Raw genomic sequence first — 20,004 nt, 5'->3', positions numbered from 1 at the left:
AAAAAAAAAAAAAAAAAGAAAGAAATAATCTCTACACCTAACATGGGGCTCGAACTCACAACGCTGAGATCAAGAGTTGCATGCTCTACTGATTGAGCCAGTTGGGCACCTCATATTTTCTTTTTTTTTTAAAGATTTTATTTATTTATTTGACAGAGAGAGACACAGCGAGAGAGGGAACACAAGCAGGGGGAGCAGGAGAGGGAGAAGCAGGTTTCCCGCCGAGCAGGGAGCCCGATGCGGGGCTCAATCCCAGGACCCCGGGATCACGACCCGAGCCGAAGGCAGACGCTTAAGGACTGAGCCACCCAGGCGCCCCTCATATTTTCTTTTTTAAATTGGCATTTTTTCCCCCCTAGGTCAGTGGGTATTTAAGAAAGAATCTCTATATAGTGAGGACCATCATAGGTTATCACTCTAAGATGGAAGAGAAATTCAAAAGGCCTTCAAAAACAGAGAGCCAGTTAGTTCTTCTTCTTCTTAAGATTTTATTTATTTGAGAGAGAGAGAGAGCACAAGTCGGGGAGAGGCAGGCTCCCTGCCAAGCAGGGAGCCCGATGTAGGGCTTGATCCCAGGACCCTGGGATCATGACCTGAGCTGAAAGCAGAGGCTTAACTGACTGAGCCACCCAGGCGCCCCAAGAGAGCCAGTTCGAATCAATAACTAAATTTACTGAGGATAACTAATAACTATTTGAATCCTCACAACAACTGTGGGAGGTACATATTGTCACTGTTTCCACAGATTTTAAGAAAATTAAAGCTTTAAAAGAATACATGACTTACCGAAGGTCACATAGCTAAGTGATTTGTGAAGGCAGGATTCAAATCCAGGCAAACTGACTCTAGTCTACTATATAATACTGTCTCTCAACTACACAAAGGTGCATTTCCATGCTTTAGAGGCCTTCTGTGTATTCACTACAGCATTTCTGAATACTCATAACTCAGTTCACATTTTGCAGCTGAGAACATTGTGACTGATGGTTCTTAAAGGTCAAGAGTTTTGAACAGCAGTTATTATAGAGTTACCAAGGGAAATTTGGGCAGTGCTATTATTTATTATATACCTCCTACACATTTAGCCACTTAAAGAGGTACTGTTAATAATAGTGGAAAATCAAATTTCAAGATAAAATAGGACTATACTTTGGCTGCATTTGTCTAGCTATTTAACTTGAGAAATTTTCAAAGTGACAAAGTATCATTTTATAATGATAAAACCACTGTAAATTCAAAATATTGTAAGTAAAAAATGCATTTAATACATTTAACCTACCTTAAATGTGCTCAGAACACTTACCTTAGGTTACAGTTGGGTAAAATCATCTTATATAAAGCCCATTTTATTTTTTAAGATTTTATTTATTTATTTGAGAGAGTGTGTGTGTGCATGCACGCACACGCAAGATTGGGGGAAGGGGTAGAGGGAGAGGGAGAGAATCTCAAGCAGATTCCTCACTGAGTGCAGAGCCTGACATGAGGCTCGACCCCATGACCCTGAGATCATGACCTGAGCTGAAACCAAGAGTTGGACACTCAACCGACTGAGCCACCCAGGCACTCCACAAAGTCTATTTTATAATTAAGTGTTGAACATCTCATGTAATTTACTGAACAGTGTACTGAAAGTGAAAAACAGAATGGCTGTATGGGTACAGAATGGTTCTAAGTGTATGGGTTGTTTACCCTTGTGATTGCATGGCTGACTGGGAGCTGCAGTTTGCTGTCGCTGCCCAGTATCATAAGAGATCATTATACTGAATATTGCTAGCCTGAGAGAAGATCAAAATTTGAGGTATGGTTTCTACTAAATGTGTACTGCTTTTGTACCATTGTGAATTTGAAAAATTGTAAGTTAATCACACTGTAAGTTGGGGACTGTCTGTATACACCAGTTCACCGAAATTCTCCAATTGTTAACATTTAGAGGGCTATACCTTTTTATCAATCTCTGTTAGAACCAGGAAGTCTGCTGGTCACTGAATAAATGCCCCTTAATCTAATAAAGAGTATCCTCAAATAACTAACAGAAAACATCATATTTAGTGGTGAGATATTCAAAGCTGCCTGATGTCAGGAATGTCTATTATTACCACCTTCTATTCAACACTGTACTGGAGGCTCTAGCCAGTGCAATAAGGCAAGAAAAAGAAAAAGTTAAGAACTGTAAAGAAATAAAACTACTATAATTGGAAGAGGGCATGAAACAGTAAGTGAATTTAGCAAGTGAATACAGGTCAACAAATATCAATTCTATTTCTGTACACCAGCAATAGGCAATTAGAAAATTATTTTTTTTTAGAAAATTAAAATTTAAAAGTGATAGAGGAAGGGAGAGGAGAAGGGGTAGAGCAAAAAAAAAAAAAAAAAAAAAAGTGATACAAGAAAAATTACCATTTAAAAAGGTGTCAAAAAACACCAAAAGCAAGGAACAAGTCTACTGAAAGATGTGCAAAATCTGTACACAGAAAACTATAAAGTATTACTGAGAGAAATCAAAGAAGACAGGAATAAATGGAAGGATATACTTTGCTCATGGATTAAGAGACTTAATATAAAAACGTCAAATCTCCCCCAACTGATCTATAAATTAAATACCAATTCAGTAAAAATCTTAGTAGGTTTTTTGGCAGATATTGATAAGCTCACTCTATAAAGTTTAAATGAAATGCAAATGCCCAAGAATAGCCAAGTTAATCTTGAAGAACCATGCTTGAAGAGATATACTATCAGATATTAGGACCTTTACTGTGGGGCACCTGGGTGGCTCAGCCGTTAAGTGTCTGCCTTCGGGTTAGGTCATGATGCTAGGGTCCTGGGATCAAGCCACACATTGGGCTCCCTGCTCAGCGGGAAGCCTGCTTCTCCTTCTCCCACTCCCCCTGCTTGTGGTTCCCTCTCTCGCTCTCTCTCTGTCAAAGAAATAAATAAAATCTTAAAAAAACAAAACAAAACACCTTTATTGTTATAAAGATACCACAATTAAGAGAGTGTGACACTAGTGTGATGGAAGAGAAGGAACTCAGCAATAGATTCACACATAATATGAATACTTGATTTAAGACAAATGGCACTGGAAAGACTGGGAAAAGAACATCTTGGTAACAGTACTGGCCACATGGATATTCACATGGAAAAAAACTGAACTGTGAACTCTCCTTAAACTATGCTCAAAAAAATCAGTCCAGGGGCGCCTGGGTGGCTCAGTCGGTTAAGCGTCTGCCTTTGGCTCAGGTCATGATCCCAGGGTCCGGGGATCGAGCCCCATGTTGGGCTCCCTGCTCAGCAGGGAGTCTGCTTCTCCCTCTGTCCCTCTGCCTGCTGCTCTACCTTCTTGTGCTCTCTCTGTCAAATAAATAAATAAATCTTAAAAAAAAAATCAGTCCAGTCAACTGTAGATCTAAACATGACAGGTAAAACGATACAGCTTCTAGACAATAAGAGTATAATCATGACCTCAGGATAGACAAATACTCCTTAAACAGGACATAAAAAACATTAGTCACTAAGGAAAAGATTGATAAACTGGACTACATTAAAATTAGAAACTTCTGCTTATCAAAAGATACCATTAAGAGAGTGAAAACTGAAAGCACGAAGTACAGGAAAATACAATATATAAAACCAACAAAGGATTCATGTCCAAAATATATAAAAAACTCCTACTAATCAATATAAAAAAGACAACACAATTACAAAATAAGCAAAAAAGTTGAACACGCACTTCACAAAAAGGGATATCCAAATTGCCAATAAACATATAAAAAAGTATTCAACCTCACTAGTCATCAGGGATATATAAACTAAAAGTTCAATGACATCCAGATATACATTCACAATAGATTAAAATTTAAAAGACCAACAATTCTAAGAGCTAATATAAGTGTAGAGCAATGGAAACTATTACCCTGCTGGTGGGAGTATAATATGATACAACCATTTTGGATACCACTGCATAGAGCTGACTAAAGCTGAACATATGAATACCCTATTAATCGGTAATTCTACTCCTAAGTTTGTAACTAACAGAAATGAGTATGTATATACAGCAAAGGGAATATACGGATGTTCTTAACAGAGCATTATTTGTAATAGCCCAATACTGATAACCACACACATACCTATTAATGGTAGAATGATAAATAAATTATAATATCTTAACATAGTAAAATATCATGGAGGAATGCAAATGAACAAAGTATTGCTACATGCAACAAGAGGAATATCACAAATGTAATTAAAGAAGCCAGACAAAAATAATACCAACTATAAGATTTCATCATTTATATAAAGTTCAAAACAGACAACACTAATCTAAAGTGTTAGAAGTCAGGATAGACATTTTATCTTTATACAAAAGATACATTTTACCTGTGTACGAAAGTGTTCTGGAAATTTTCTATTTCTTGACCTGGGTGCTGATTACACCACTGTATTTACTTTGTGATGATTTCTGTACACTTCTGAACTTTCTATATGTACGTTATACTTCAACATAAAGGTCATTAAAAAAATTTTTAGCTTCTTATCTCCATTGGAATCAGGAAGTCTGCCAGTCAGTGAATAAGTATGCTGTGACATGTAATGTTATACCATGCCCCAAACCAACAAGCTCATGTTTCAGAAATATGCTGAAATCACCTAAGTGGTTTATCCTTAGATATTTCAATTCCTGATGATCGAATTTCTCTTGATCTCCAATAGCAGCAAAAGACTCAGAGCAGGTGCTGAATGAATGCTTGAAAGGTTGCTCCCTCCTATTAATTTCACAGAGCTCAAGAACAAGTAGATAAAAAGCAGTTGAAATGACTTACTTTTTCCTTTCCAAGGCTAAACACTCCTCATCACACTCCAGCCTTGAGAAACAAATGAAAAAGATAAAGTCAGGGCACAGATTTTCATGGCTCCTACCCAGCAATAAGTTCTTTGTCAACCTGGAAACAGAGCAGACTCTGGCCAAAACAGGGTTGCATGAGGTCCCTCTCAAGGACAGGTGGGTGGGTCTCTGGGTTATGGGAATCAAATCTAGGAGTCCTCAGAAGGGCCTCAAAGTGTCCCCAATGTCCCAATGTCCTAATGACCTTCTGACAGCCCCACCCCCCTCTCTTGACACAGATGGTTCTTTGTGGGTTGGGCTGGACACACCTAGGTCTCTGCTCCCTCTGGCTACTGTCTGAAGAGAGGCCTGGAAAAGTCTCCTCTGGTCATAGCTATATCCTGAGTAAGATTCGTGGGATTGGAGTGAGGGTAGTCTCTTAACATCAAATGTCTGTTGGAACATCTACTGTGTGTGCAAGGCTTTGCTCTGGGAGATTGAGACAAATGAATGGTTCCTGCCCTCTGGAAATTAATTCTAACAGAAGACATACATTTTAAAAATTACCTGGCTTGGTGAATTTCCTTCTTAGTAATTAATTTGCTGATTTCCACTGAATCTCCAAGCTGCATGTCTGTTATTTTAGAGGCTATGGAAATAGCAGCTATTCTGAAGTATAAAAAAGAAAGGGAAGAAAAGGCATTGAAGTTTCCTAAGAATGTCCTAATACTAGGTATACAGAAAACTTCTTTCAAACTGAACCTACCACTGGACAATTGTGGGCCTCAGAAACCCACCTACTATGAACTACCCATACGTTTATGTCATATATCCTCAAATAGATTCTAAGCAGCTCCAGTAGAAGCAATGAGATAGTCTATTCAATCCCCCTTAAATATCCAGGCCTATGCCTGGCATTCAGTAAACAGTCAAACCCACTGATGTCAAAGCCACTCTGATGTCTTCGTACTCCAAAAACTGTATCTCCATGACACATCTCTGCATGTAATCAGAGACCAACACAACCATCCATCCCTAACAGCTTCTCCTTACTGAGATCCCTTTCTGGCTACCCAGTCCCAGGATTTCAGGAGGCCGCAAAAACAATTCAGAGAACAGTCAGAAACCCCCACTACAGAGGAGGAGCACAGGACTTGGCCCTGGTTGTGCCACCACAAGTGGTGGGACGTTAAAGCAATTCATGCAACTTCAGGACATCATCCCTTCTGATCCCTTGGTGTCATAAGACCAGAAAGGAGAGAGAGAAAGAAAGAGGAGGAAAAATAAAAAGGTTATTTTACAAATGAAAGTTAGGGAAGGAAAGGGACACAAAGCAGTACTTTTTCTTTGAATCAGAAAAACTAGATTCTGGAAAATTTATTTATTTATTTTTTGTTTTTTTTAGGAAATCTTATTTTAAAAAAACTTTCCAGGGGGCACCTGGGTGGCTCAGTCGGTTAAGTCTGATTCTTGATTTTGGCTCAGGTCGCATGATCTCAGGGTCATGGGATTGAGCCCTGCGTCGGGCTCCACGCTCAGCAGGGGAGTATGCTTAAGATTTTCTCTCCCTCCACCCCTCCCACCACCCCCAGCTTGTGCACACTCTTTTCTTTTTTTAAAAATATCTATTTATTCATCTGAGAGAGAGAGAGCAAGCGCACAAGCAGGAGGGAGAGGGAATCTGAAGCAGACTCCACACTGAGTGCACAGCCTGACTCAGGGCTCTATCCCGTGACCACAAAATCATGACCGGAGCTGAAACCAAACGCTTAACCGACTGAGCTACCCAGGTGCCCCTGCACAAGCTTTTTCTAAAAAAAAGAAAAAACTTTCCAAACTTGACAAAAGTTGCAAGGATTTGACAATAAACACACGTATACACATGTGCACCTTCCATAGACTGAGATCCACCACTGTTAACATTTAAGTAGCACTAACCTTTGATAAGTACTGGATGCTTCGGAGCAAATCATCATCTCTTTTCTTCGTCCACATTCACACTGCAGCTCTATCTGAAATAAGATTAACATGGAGGGACTTTTAGCAGCACATGGAAACCATGTGAACAGGCAGGTTTCACTTTTAAAGCCTCTCTCAAATCCAACCATGGCAGAGAATACAGCCAGTGAGTGGCTACCCTTCAGGATGGAGGAAGCTAAGCATGCACACAAACTGACAATGTGGTAGTGGACACACTAGGAGAACTGTTCACTCTACAGTGACTCTTTCTGGGAACTACTCCTGTCCTTAACCCTACCTGAAGGGGCAGGCCTAGAATGAAGTTTTTACCACTGAACCTGGCCAAGACCACCCAAAGCCTAATCAAGTCCACCTCATCAGTCTGCTTTCATCTCCTCAGGGAGGCCTTGCTTAGATCCCTTGGACCAGGCTAAGTTGCCCACTCACATGCCCTCACAGCACCCTCTACAAGGGTGTAACTTCTTGTTCACCACAGTCATAATTCATTATCTGAGTATTATCTGTCCCATCTAACTGAAAGGACTTTGTGTCTCCTGCTCACTGGTATAGCCCCAGCACCTAGCAAAACATCCTGCACAAAACACTTATATATTTGTTGAATAAATGGAGCAGGCAATCGGAGTCTCTCTTGAGAATCTGCTCTAAGGGAGAGAGACAGAGACTGTTGTCAGGTGGCAGTGGGCACCTCCTGAACTAAAAGGCCATTTCAAACTGGGCAGACAGAAATCTGTGTAATACTCCACCTTTCTCTTGCTAATTTAACTTGCACTTCCTTGCAACCAATGACTTCTGATTAGAATGTGTGCCCAGGCACTTCTACAAGCAGTTCCGGACTCCTGAGTAGCCCCAGAACCACAGTCAATGCCCTATCTGGAGTCAGGAATACGCACCTTGGCTTTACAAGCAGTCATGGGGCAGGGTGAGCTGGGGTGGCAGGGGGCCATACACGGGTGGCCACAGTCAGCTCTGGGGGTGGTGCAGGGCTGCTTGCAGGCCTCATCCACAAGACACTCTCCTTTGTGACAGAGTCTCTGACACTTGTGCATCCCACACGGTAGCGTGGCACTGCAGGGTAATCCGCAAGAGATATCAGCCAGGTGACAGGGGATGTTGCTCCGTAACTAGGAGAGACAGAAGTAGCTAGATTCTTATCTCCGTGTGGGATTTGGGATGAGTTTTAATTTCGTATTTAAACATTTCTGAATTTTCAAAAAGTTACTCTTATCTGAAAAAAATTAGGCTGATCTTTAAAATCTGAAAGGTTAACTTGAAAATAAACAAATCTGAACCTTATTTAATAATACTTGTTATGATCCAAAAGAATTTGTGCTAGCAACCAAGTGTGACTTAAGACCCACACTTCCCAGGGTGGGTAACAAGTACATGAAACCAGATAACTAGGGAGTATTTGAAAATGCTATGACCAACTGAGAGGATCAGATGATCTTCCCCCCTCCGTTCTGCAAACAGCTAGGGCACTGAGTTGACACATGAACCCTGAGGGTTGGGGACACCCTTGACCCATGGTTTCAAGACTGCTGGCAGGGCCGTTTTACATAAATAATCAACTCTCCTCACATCTCCTGACTCATGGTCTTCATAGCTTTAAGCAGCTTTGTCATTTAAAATATTAAGGGGCAACAGGCCATGAAACCCCAAACTCATTTTTTAAATCACCTTCTTCCAAGATTCCTTACTCCAGGAAAAAGATGCTGGAATTTTACTTCTGTGGGACGAAAGGTTACTCTTATGTATTCACTCAAATTCTTCCAAGAACCCTCAAAATGAGGAATATACTTTGATTCTAGTGACACATAACTTTTACTCTTGAAGAGGCTTCCAAAGTCTAAGACGTACATGCTTCTAATTGCTTTAGAATCACTTTAGAAGTATTTTGGTAGAATGTAGTTCCCAATCACTAAAAATTTACACTCCTGCCAGAGTCCAGAGATAATTTTTGCACACGCTATATCCTCTGTTGTCCCCTCCCCTCATTACTTGTCTACCTTTTCATTATCCTTTAGGAGGTCACTTCCTCTACAAACACCTTCCCTGGGTGTGGGCTCCTTCGATCCCGCTCAGTACTTTGGACTTCCCCTGCCACTGCACTTGTAATTGACTGTTTACATGCCTGTCTCCTGCCTCAGAGTGAAGGCTCCACGAGGGGAGCAGTCACACCTGTCTTATTCTCTTCTGAATCACTCGAACCAGGCCTGTTATACCTAGCACACAGCAGGTATGCAATCAGTATTTGTCGCATGAAGTCCAAATAAGCCATCAACACAAAGATAATACCTGAATGTCTTAGAATGGTTACTCTCAGAGGAAGTGAGATTTATAAGGACTATGACTTGAGAACCACTCACAGGAAATAAGGGGAGAAAATATGTCGATCAAGATAAAGATACTGAAAGCATGTTGTCATAGATGTCAAGAGTTTCCAAAAATGCTGGCTAACATGTTATGAAGTAAGAAGAAAGTTACAAAATAGTATCAACTTTTTTTTTTTTTTTTTAAGTAGGCTCCACGGTGGGCACAGGGCTTGAACTCACATCCCTGAGATCAAGACCTGAGCTGAGATCAAGAGCTGGATACTCAATCGAGTGAGCCACCCAGGTGTCCCATAAAAATAGTACGATCTTAATAGAGTATGAGAAAGTATGTATCACACATGCCTGATAATCTATGCACAAGAATGTTAAGACTATTTCTTTCTGGATTGCAGAATTGTATATTCTTAATTGTCTACAATGAATATGCATTTTTTAAATTAAGAATTTTTTGAAAGTGCTTCCAAGGGTCTATAGTCAATGGTGCCAAATAAGCTTACAAGTTGAGAATGAGGATGAAAGTCCTTCATAGTAGTGGCACTGCGGAGGCGTAGATGAGCCTGGAGGAAGGTGTTTTGATCCAGTGGCCAGGACAGGAAGCTGCACAGGGCATAGAGGAAGGAACAGTGGCAGCTGGTGGAGAGACCACCTCCACTCTTGGGATGCTCTCACTGTAACACCTTTACCCAGGCTAGCAACCTCTCCCATGCTGGTTAACCTAAAAGTTGTCTCTGAACACAGCTCATGTTCTCAAGCCAACTGACTTTCACTTGATTGCAACCAGAGTAAAAATGATAGCAAAAGAGGCTCAAAATACTACCCATTGTATGATTTCATTTATGTGACATTCCGGAAAAGGCAAAACTACTGGGATAGACAATAGATCACTGGCTGCCAGGGCCAGGAGATAGGGGGTGAAAATTATACAGACATGAAGGAATATTTGGGGGTGAATGAACTATTCTGCATCTTGACTGTGGTGGTGATTACATGACTGTATGAATGTTTTTGTCAAAATTCAAGGACCCAGGGGCGCCTGGGTGGCTCAGTCGGTTAAGCGTCTGCCTTCGGCTCAGGTCATGATCCCAGGGTCCTGGGATCGAGCCCCGCATCGAGCTCCCTGCTCTGCGGGAAGCCTGCTTCTCCCTCTCCCACTCCCCCTACTTGTGTTCCCTCTCTCGCTGTGTCTCTCTCTGTCAAATAAATAAAAAAATAAAATCTTTAAAAAAAAAAAAAAAATTCAAGGACCTGTACACTTAAAAGGGTAAATCTTATTTTATTTTTTTAGATTTATTTTATTTTATTTTATTTTTATTTATTTATTTTTTAAAAGATTTTATTTATTTATTTGAGAGAGAGAATGAGATAGAGCATGAGACGGAGGAGGGTCAGAGGGAGAAGCAGACTCCCCGCTGAGCAGGGAGCCCGATGCGGGACTCGATCCCAGGACTCCAGGATCATGACCTGAGCCGAAGGCAGTCGCTTAACCAACTGAGCCACCCAGGCGCCCTTTTAGATTTATTTTAGAGAGAGAGAGAGAGCACACGAGCGAGGGGAGGGGTAATGGGAGAGGGGGAGGGAGAGGGAGAGAGACAGAGAGGGAGACTCCCTGCTGAGCGCGGGATTCTCATGACCCTGAGGATCATGACCTGAACTGAAATCAAGAGTCGGAAGCTCAACCGACTGAGCCACCCAGGTGCCCTGGATTCTTCTATCAGTATTTAGCCACAGCATGGTGATGGGTAAATTTTATTTTATGCAAATTATATCTTTTTTTTTTTTTTAAAGATTTTATTTATTTATTTGACAGAGAGAGAGATAGCCAGAGAGGGAACACAAGCAGGGGGAGTGGGAGAGGGAGAAGCAGGCTTCCCGCCGAGCAGGGAGCCCGATGCGGGGCTCGATCCCAGGACCCTGGGAACATGACCTGAGCCGAAGGCAGACGCTTAACGACTGAGCCACCCAGGCGCCCCTTATGCAAATTATATCTTAATTAAAAAAAAAAAAAGAAAGAAAAAAGTGGCAATAGCAAACCTCCGCTTCTTGGAGTATATTTTTACTTTCAGAAACAAAGAGACTAACAATTCTAAAAGTAATTTAATCATAAATCTCTAGCTGGAACAATAAACACTTGAGAGAGAAAACTTACCTCGTGTTTTCCCATGCACCATTTCTGAGTTAGGAAAGTACAGGGGGGACACTTCTCTTCACTATGACAAGAATGATACACTGTTAAAAGAGAAAGGAAATTAGGAATTATGTTTAGGAATAATGTTTAAATAAAGCCACATAAACTGGGGCACCAGTCGGTTAAGCATCTGACTTCGGCTCAGGTCATGATCTCAGAGTCGTGAGATCAAGCCCCACGTCAGGCTCCCTGCTCAGTGAGGAGTCTGCTCCTCCCCGCTGCTCGTGCTCTCTCTCTCAAATAAATAAATAAATCTTTAAAAAAATAATAAAGCCACATAAACTATTACACATGTTATAATGGTATATAACATGGAACTTTTAAGTTTAGAAGCTGGGAGTTCTTTTTATTTTTTTAAAGATTTTATTTATTTATTTGAGGGACAGAGACAGCACAAGAGCAGAGGGGGAGGGGCGGAAGAAGAAGCAGGCTCACTGCTAGCAGGGAGCCTCACGTGGGGCTCGATCCCAGGACCCTGGGATCATGACCTGAGACGAAGGCAAACGCTTAATCGACTGAACCACCCAGGCGACCCTGGGAGTACTTTTTAAAATGGAAAATAGGAAAGCAAAAAGTAGGTGGCTTTCTATTAAAGTGTTGAAGGATGAGCATGAGTGAGAAAAAGAAACCCCACTGAGGCAGGACAGACACATGCACAGAGAAGCAGAGAGGGAGGCAGTTTTTCCACTCATTTTCTACGGCACAGCCCCTGGTCTGTCCATTCTACTCAATCATTCTTTTGGCCCTACCTTACATGGCAACTGCTCACTTTTGCTTAGCTATCTTTGCTACTCATTCCATCTGACATGCTCCCGTGATACCTTTGAATTTCCTTGCTGTCTGTAAGAGACAGTTCATCCAAACTCATCTACAACAAAGCCTTCCTTGGCTGACCATACCCGACCTTGAGCTCTCTTACACTCCCTCATGTCTGAGGTCTTTTGCAGATGGTTTGCTACCATGTTATCTGGCCTATTTTCATGTAATGGCTGTGTCATGTGCACATAACTACCCTCTTCCTCTTGGGAAGAACATAAGAATCTCTAGATCATGGGCTACTTTTTTCTTCCTCTGAACCTGTGTGTCTGATACCATGCTGGATATACAACTAACACTCAAAGAAGTTAAATGAATGCTTAACAAAAGCAGGCTAAAACACCTCATAAATGGTTAAGTTCTCACTATGGACATTAACCACAAGGATGTGGACTTCATCTGTATCATCTGCAAGTGAGTGTAAAGCAGGAAGTGGATGAGTATTGGCTTGGGCACTTACTTCATGCTGGTGTGAACACTGAAGTAGGGGCTTGCAGACTAAGTGGCAAGGGCCATCCTAAGGTCCCCAGAAAAGGAGAGACCTTTTATTTCATTAGGAATTTACTTAATTCTGTTTTACTCTATTAACTTAAAAATTTGAGAACTGGTTGTCTATTTGTCAGTCTGATTCATATGGCCAGATTAAGTGTAAGTGCCAAATCTGGTGACTTGAGTTATTTCAGGTTTGCCTCTGGGACTTGGTAAAATGAAATGATGAGCCCAATATGGTCCCAGAGGAAAGCCAGTAACAGAAAATAGGTGATGTTAAGTAGCTACTGGTCTGGTGTCTACAGCAGTTTATGAGAGAAGAATTGGAAACAACTTAATTGTCCAGCAACATGAGACTAAGTTATGGCCCATTCATGTAAAGCACACTCCATTAATTATTAAAAATCTATACTGGAGGGCGCCTGGGTGGCTCAGTTGGTTAAGTGACTGCCTTCGGCTCAGGTCATGATCCTGGAGTCCCGGGATCGAGTCCCGCATCGGGCTCCCTGCTCAGCAGGGAGTCTGCTTCTCCCTCTCCCACTCCCCGTTTGTGTTCCCTCTCTCGCTGTGTCTTTCTCTGTCAAATAAATAAATAAAAATCTTTAAAAAAAAAAAAATCTATACTGGAGAGGGGCACGTGGGCACATTTGGTTGAGCATCAACTCTTGGTTTCGGCTCAGGTCGTGATCTCAGGGTTGTGAGACTGAACTCCACATTGGGCTCTGCACTCAGCAGGGAGTGTGCTTGAGATTCTCTCTCCCTCTCCCTCTGCCCTTCCTACTTGTGCGCTCTCTAATAAATCTTTTTTTTTTTAAAGATTTTATTTATTTGACAGAGGAAGACACAGAGAGAGAGGGAACACAAATGGGGAGTGGGAGAGGGAGAAGCAGACTCCCTGCCGAGCAGGGAGCCCGATGCGGGACTCGATCCAGGGACTCCAGGATCATGACCTGAGCCGAAGGCAGTCGCTTAACCAACTGAGCCACCCAGGCGCCCTCAAATAAATCTTTAAAAAATCTATATTGTAGAAAAATATTCATTCATAAGAAGAGAGATTCAAAATACAATAATAAGAGAAGAAAATAATTAAAATAAAATCAGTAGGATCCCACTTTTATTTTACGCAAAGGAAAAAAACGCAAATATATATTTTTGCCCATAGAAAAAAAGCCCTGAAAAATACATACTAATGTGTAATTCCTAAAAGCTGGCATAATAGATGATTTAAATCCAATCTTTTGACTTTACTTATTTTACCTCACTCTCTTTCTTTTTATACAATAAACATACATTACTTCCATAACAACAGCAACCACCAAAAACAAGTGACTTTCAATTTTGCAAAGAGATGCTCAACCTTGAAATATACATCCAAATTGGAGGCAACAAGAAAAGAAGAAAAGTCCCTGAAAGGTAAGACCAGCTGGAGGTTTTCCCAGCCTTTTGGGTGTGTGTGACATCCACAGAGTTCAGAGATGGAGAGCACTGTGATTCCCAGCTGTGGCCCAGATCACAGACCCACCTTCACAGAAGCAACCCGAGAACAGGGAACAAGAGGTGGCCATCACAACACGACCTCAGAGCACTGAAGACTGTCATGCAACATCCAAAATGACACAGTGTAAGCAAGCTGTGAGGTGCGGAGTAAGGAGGTGGGACCCACCTGGATGGTCACATTCATGGACTCTGGCACAGGTCTGGGTACACTCAGGGGGTCTTGTACCACAGGGAACTGGCGGGTAGATCACTGACGCACCACAGTGGCAGGTTAGTTCATCAAAACCTGATGGGGAGGCAGGTGAAATAAAACAATCTTTCTGAGTTTGGAATGTGCACACACATATTTACACAGACACAGACCACACACACTTTTTTTGGCTTGCATTTTTTTTTCTTTTAGGGGACTGCTTTTTTCACAAAAGGTTTTTATTTTATTAAAGTTGAGCTGGTGGCAAAGGAGCAGACAGGTATGTTATTTGCAACAAACTCTAAGTCCATGAGCAACCCAGGACACTTTTACATGTATTTTATAGACAACAGATCTACAGACCATCTCTTTTGAGAAGAGGAGACTTCCACTAAAGATATAGCTTTTTTCCCCAAACTCCTTTGGTTAGGGAAAAGGATAGAGATTATGAAAGCCACAGATAATTAACAAACATACTAAAGTATATATTTGAATATAAACTTCAGAGAGCCACTGAAGCCATTCAAAAAAATTCTTTTTTTTAAAGATTTTATTTATTTGAGAGAGAGAGAGTGCGTGTGCACGAGCAGTGGGGAGGAGCAGAGGGAGAGGAAGAAGCAGGCTCCCTGCTAAGCAGGGAGGCTGATGTGGGGTTTGATCCCAGGACCACAAGATCACGACCTGAGCTGAAGGCAGAGGCTTAACCAACTGAGCCACCCAGGCGCCCCCCACCCCGAAATTCTTACAGGTATAATCAACACCTATCACACTAGAAATATGAAGTTGAAACGAAGCACAGAGCTGCATCCAAGTTCATTACGCACAGTTCCCAAGCTAAATCAAAATGATGACTCACACTGGACAGCTCCAACAAGCAGCCCACCTCAAGAGCTCTCCTAACTCCTAAATCCCAAGGGGAAACAGTTCTCCAATTCTGACTCTTGGTAGAGGCCAGGCCTTTGGCTGTTGATCTCAACCAAGTCACTAAGAATTAGGAAGCCCAGGGCTCTCAAGAGTCTTCCACCCACTGCTCTTCTCCAGTCAGTACTCTTTCCACCAAACCCTTCAGAGGCTACACAATGTGGCAGAAAGAGCCCTATAAATACAGTCAGGAGACTTAGGCTTCGAGTCCTGGACTTACTACTTACTCGCTAAGTAATTATGGGCTGGTAACTTAATTTTTCTCAGCTTTCTATTGGTGAGGTGGTGATACCAAACTTTGGTCTATCCATTCAAAAAGCTTATTATGAGAAATAGCTAGATAAAGGGAAAGGGGCTATATAAGTTGTTTTCATGGAATCCATGTATGTGATTTATTTATTTTTAAAAGATTATTTATTTGAGAGAGAGAAAGAGAGAGAATGAGCAGGGGGGAGGAGCAGAGGGAGAAGCAAGCAGATTCTCCACTGAGCAGGGTGTCCAAAACGGGGCTCGATCCCAGGACCCTGAGATCATGACCTGAGCCGAAAGCAGACCCTCAACCGACTGAGCCACCCAGGTGCCCCCATATGTGTGATTTATATCAAAGCACGGACTCAACTCTTTTTTTGAAATGAAGTAGGCCTAGCATTCTAGCAAAAGACATTTTGGGAAATCTTGATCTAAGCCAATCTTTTAATACAGCAGTTCTCAAAGTGTGCTCTGTGGATGCCTAAGGGTCCCTGAGATCCTTTCAGGGAGTCCATAGGGCCAAAATTATTTTCATAAGACTAAGATATTATTTTTGTTTTCACTATGTTGACATTTACACTGATGGTACAAAAGCAATGGTTAGTAAAACTGCCAGGGCTTTAGCACAGATCAAGGCAGTAGTACCAAAATGTAATCATGGTATTTCTCACTGCCAAGCACTTAGAATAAATAAAAAATGCTCGTTTCACTTAAGAAAGTCCTTGATGAAGCAGTAAAAAGAAAGACAATTTAGTTCTTAAATACATGTCTTCTTAAATACAAATTCATAATCTGTGAAACAAAGTGGGAAATCTGCATAAAGCACTTTCGCTGCACACTAAAATATAGGTTGTTTTAAAGAACTGCACTTGTTGGGAGTTGTGAGCTAGAATACCATTTTTACTTGAAAGAATGACTGACAAGCTATGGTTATTTAGACTCGGGTATCTGGCATACATTTTATCAAAAATTACCAAAGTGAGCCTATCAATTCAGGAAAACCAACTTTCAAGCCTTTAAGTGAAAACAGAATTTTGGAAAATATGTATTTACCACTATGAGCTCGACAACTTCCTAATACTTTTCCCAAGACTTTTCTGATGAGATTGGTAGTTATATTAATGAATGTAAATTTTTAATATTATAACAAAATTTTTCACCATTTCAAAAATCTGCACAGCACAGTGAATAATTCATTTCCAAATGATCAATGTGCGATGCTATAAAATCATGCATGGGTAAAAGATCCATTCAAAATATAAGAAAAACCAATGAATTTTAATGTGACAGAGAACAAAAACAAAACCCCGGACTCAAGTCCCTTCTGAAATGAGGTTGAGTTTTGGTATAATTTCAAAAAAATAATATCCACGATTATACTCTCTTTTTCAACTATATATCTATGTAAGGCCAGATTTTTTTCATTTTCTTCAACTCTATACTGCAACAGATTAATGTAGAAGCAGATATGAGAACCCATCTACTCTTCTAGTTAAAAAAATAGTTTTAAAAATATGTCATTTAAGGACACCTGCGTGTCTCAGTTGGTTAAGCATCTGCCTTCAGCTCATGATCCCAGGGTCCTGGGACTGAGCCCCACATTGGGCTCCCTACTCAGTGGGGAGTCTGTGTCTCCCTCTGCCCCTCCCCCACGACTCATGCTCTCTCTCTCTCTCTCTCTCTCAAATAAATAAAATCCTTTTTTTTTAAAGATTTTATTTATTTATTTGGGGCGCCTGGGTGGTTCAGTCATTAAGCGTCTGCCTTCGACTCAGGTCATGATCCCAGGGTCCTGGGATCGAGCCCCACATCAGGCTCCCTGTGCAGCGGGAAGCCTGCTTCTCCCTCTCCCACTCCCCCTGCTTGTGTTCCCTCTCTCGCTGTGTCTCTGTCAAATAAATAAATAAATAAATAAAATCTTAAAAAAAAAAAAAAGGGCTGAGCAGGGAGCCCGGTAAGGGGCTTGATCATAGGACCCTGGGATCATGACCTGAGCCGAAGGCAGACGCTTAACGACTGAGCCACCCAGGCACCCCTCAAATAAACAAAATCCTTAAAAAGAAGTCATTTATATTAATATGCAATGAGTATATTACCTTCTTAAAAGATTTTATTTATTTGAGAGAAAGAGACAGCATGAGTGGGGCAGGGGCAGAAGGAGAGGGAGAAGCAGTATAAATAAATAAAATCTTTAAAAAAAATGGGGGCACCTGGGTGGCTCAGTCATTAAGCGTCTGCCTTCGGCTCAGGTCATGATCCCAGGGTCCTGGGATCGAGCCCCGCATCGGGCTCCCTGCTTGGCGGGAAGCCTGCTTCTCCCTCTCCCACTCCCCCTGCTTGTGTTCCCTCTCTCGCTGTCTCTCTCTCTCTGTTGAATAAATAAATAAAATCTTTAAAAAAAAAAAATTCTTTAAAAAAATGTTTTAATTTCTACTAGGGTAAACAGATATAAATGACATAAAAAGAGCTCTTTGAGGGTCCTTGATAATTTTTAAGAATGTAAATGCGTCCTAAAACCCAGTTTCTAAACAGCTGCTAATATAGAGAAAGAAGACCGTTGAGGACAGAATCTGTTAATGATATTTAAGAGTAATCCAGTAATGAGCCAGATCTCATCTTAGCATTCTTGCTTACATCCCAGGTTTTATACATTCTGGGAAGATGACACAGCACCAGAATAACTTTTTTTTAACGTCTCAACATATCTGAAATATTTAGGCTTAGTTCAGTAACCCATACCAAATTAAGTAAATCAATCCCTCAAAATATATTATGCCTGAATTTCTAGAAAACTTAAAGCATACAGTGAAGACACTCACTGGCTTGCCAGCAGGACTGGCAGTTCCCACGGTGACAAGGTTCTTCACATCTATGAAGGCCACAACGGAGTTTCCTCCCACAAATCAAAGGACACTTGTGCTCTTTATCCTACAAAGAGATTCGTATTTGTTTGTAAAATTATCTCCATTTATATTTTCCACAAACAACAAGAAGAGTAATAAAAGAGAAGCTCTCCACATTTATGGATGAAATGATGTCTGGGATTAGCTTCAAAATAATTAGAGGGAGTAGGTGTGGATGTGGATGAAATAAGATTAGTCATGAACTGATCACTACTGAAGTTGGGTGTTGGGTATTTAAGACTCATACTAATCTCTCTGTTTTTGTATATGTTTGAAATTTTCAATAATAAGAGGAAGTCTTTAAGCTTTCGAATACTGATTTAAAAGTCTTGGTACGTTGTCCAATTTTATCACTCTTTATCTTATCAATATGTAAACTTTAGAAATAACAATTATGTATAATATACGTATATAGGTGTGTATACATGCACTACTTTGGTATTGGCACTGTGTTATCTTGTTTATACATAAGACACACACGCACAACATGGTAATACAGTGCTGCCAGGGAGTGCTTCCTTTATTTAGTTCCATATAAGTGAATTATTTCAGATAACTGAAAATTGCTCCTTTCAAAAATGCCCTACTCATTTTGCCTACTGACCTGATCCACATTGTATGTGAAACCCAAACCCTGAAGTCCTAAGACCAGCCCAGTCTGTGTGTTAGGACAGCACATAATCTCCTGCAGAGGACTATCTGCTCATCTGGTGATCTTGGGCTCTGGAGCCTGAGGCCTTCTTTCTTCTTTCTCTTCCTCCATATTGCCACAGGCTGACCTGGCTAGGGCCTAAAAAGGCCTGTCTCTCTGGGCAGCTCTCTCACTGCTGGTCAGGGGTCCCTCCCAGTGATTTCTAAATCTGGGCTACATTCCAGATGGCTGAGGCTTCTAGATATCTGACTGTACCTAATGATAGGTCCACTTACCACACAGCATATCTCATTACATTTATGCCGTCCACACAACCGTTTCTTGTTACACCGCTTATCACACATAAATGTAGCATCTGCTGTGGCCAATTAAAAAGAAAAAAAAAGGGCAAAGGATATGAACATTCATTCAACAAATATTTGAGTGACTACAAGCTGAAGAAATACAAATGTAATAAGATAATTAAGTTAGTTATGGTGAAAATAAATATAAAAAGATATTTTTCATTTGTCAGATTGTCAAAAAAAGACAATGGGAGACTGATTAATATTTAGTATGGGTGAAGGTGTAGAGAGAACAAGGCACACTCAGTGGATAGGAGTATAAATTTTTGATATACATATGTATCTATCAAAAATTTCAGTGGTAATTCTATCTTAAGAAATCATTCCTGGGGTGCCTGGGTGGCTCAGTTTGTTAAGCAATTGCCTTCGGCTCAGGTCATGATCTCAGGGTCCTGGGATCGAGCCCCACATCGGGCTCCCTGCTCGGCGGGAAGCCTGCTTCTCCCTTTCCCAGTCCCCCTTGCTTGTGTTCCCTCTCTCTTTTAAAGATAAATAAAATCTTTAAAAAAAAAAAAAAAAGAGGGGCGCCTGGGTGGCTCAGTCGTTAAGCGTCTGCCTTCGGCTCAGGTCATGATCCCAGGGTCCTGGGATCGAGCCCCGCATTGGGTTCCCCGCTCAGCGGGGAG

At 41.2% G+C, this 20,004-nt stretch overlaps 1 protein-coding gene across 5 annotated transcripts in view; it reads right to left on the bottom strand.

The window, feature by feature from the left end:
* NFX1 (nuclear transcription factor, X-box binding 1) overlaps nt 1–20,004 on the bottom strand; it is a 74,328-nt gene that overhangs the window by 7,523 nt on the left and 46,801 nt on the right. For 3 of the 5 annotated variants that reach the window (XM_081803079.1, XM_081803080.1, XM_081803077.1), the window contains exons 12-19: nt 19,310–19,392; nt 18,299–18,407; nt 14,286–14,405; nt 11,279–11,358; nt 7,690–7,920; nt 6,758–6,831; nt 5,387–5,488; nt 4,818–4,859 (exon numbers count right to left, since the gene is read on the bottom strand). In XM_081803079.1, the coding sequence (XP_081659205.1) occupies nt 4,818–4,859; nt 5,387–5,488; nt 6,758–6,831; nt 7,690–7,920; nt 11,279–11,358; nt 14,286–14,405; nt 18,299–18,407; nt 19,310–19,392 (841 nt within the window). The remainder of the gene's footprint in view (nt 1–4,817; nt 4,860–5,386; nt 5,489–6,757; nt 6,832–7,689; nt 7,921–11,278; nt 11,359–14,285; nt 14,406–18,298; nt 18,408–19,309; nt 19,393–20,004) is intronic. The other 2 variants (XM_081803081.1, XM_081803078.1) reach the window with 1 other exon arrangement.

This window comes from Leptonychotes weddellii, chromosome 14 (genome assembly GCF_054177405.1).
Source record: "Leptonychotes weddellii isolate Sample4059 chromosome 14, ASM5417740v2, whole genome shotgun sequence".
In the NCBI taxonomy this organism is placed as follows: Eukaryota; Metazoa; Chordata; class Mammalia; order Carnivora; family Phocidae; genus Leptonychotes; species Leptonychotes weddellii.
Note: the sequence above shows the minus strand (reverse complement) of the source record. Positions and strands in the feature narration are given on the sequence as shown.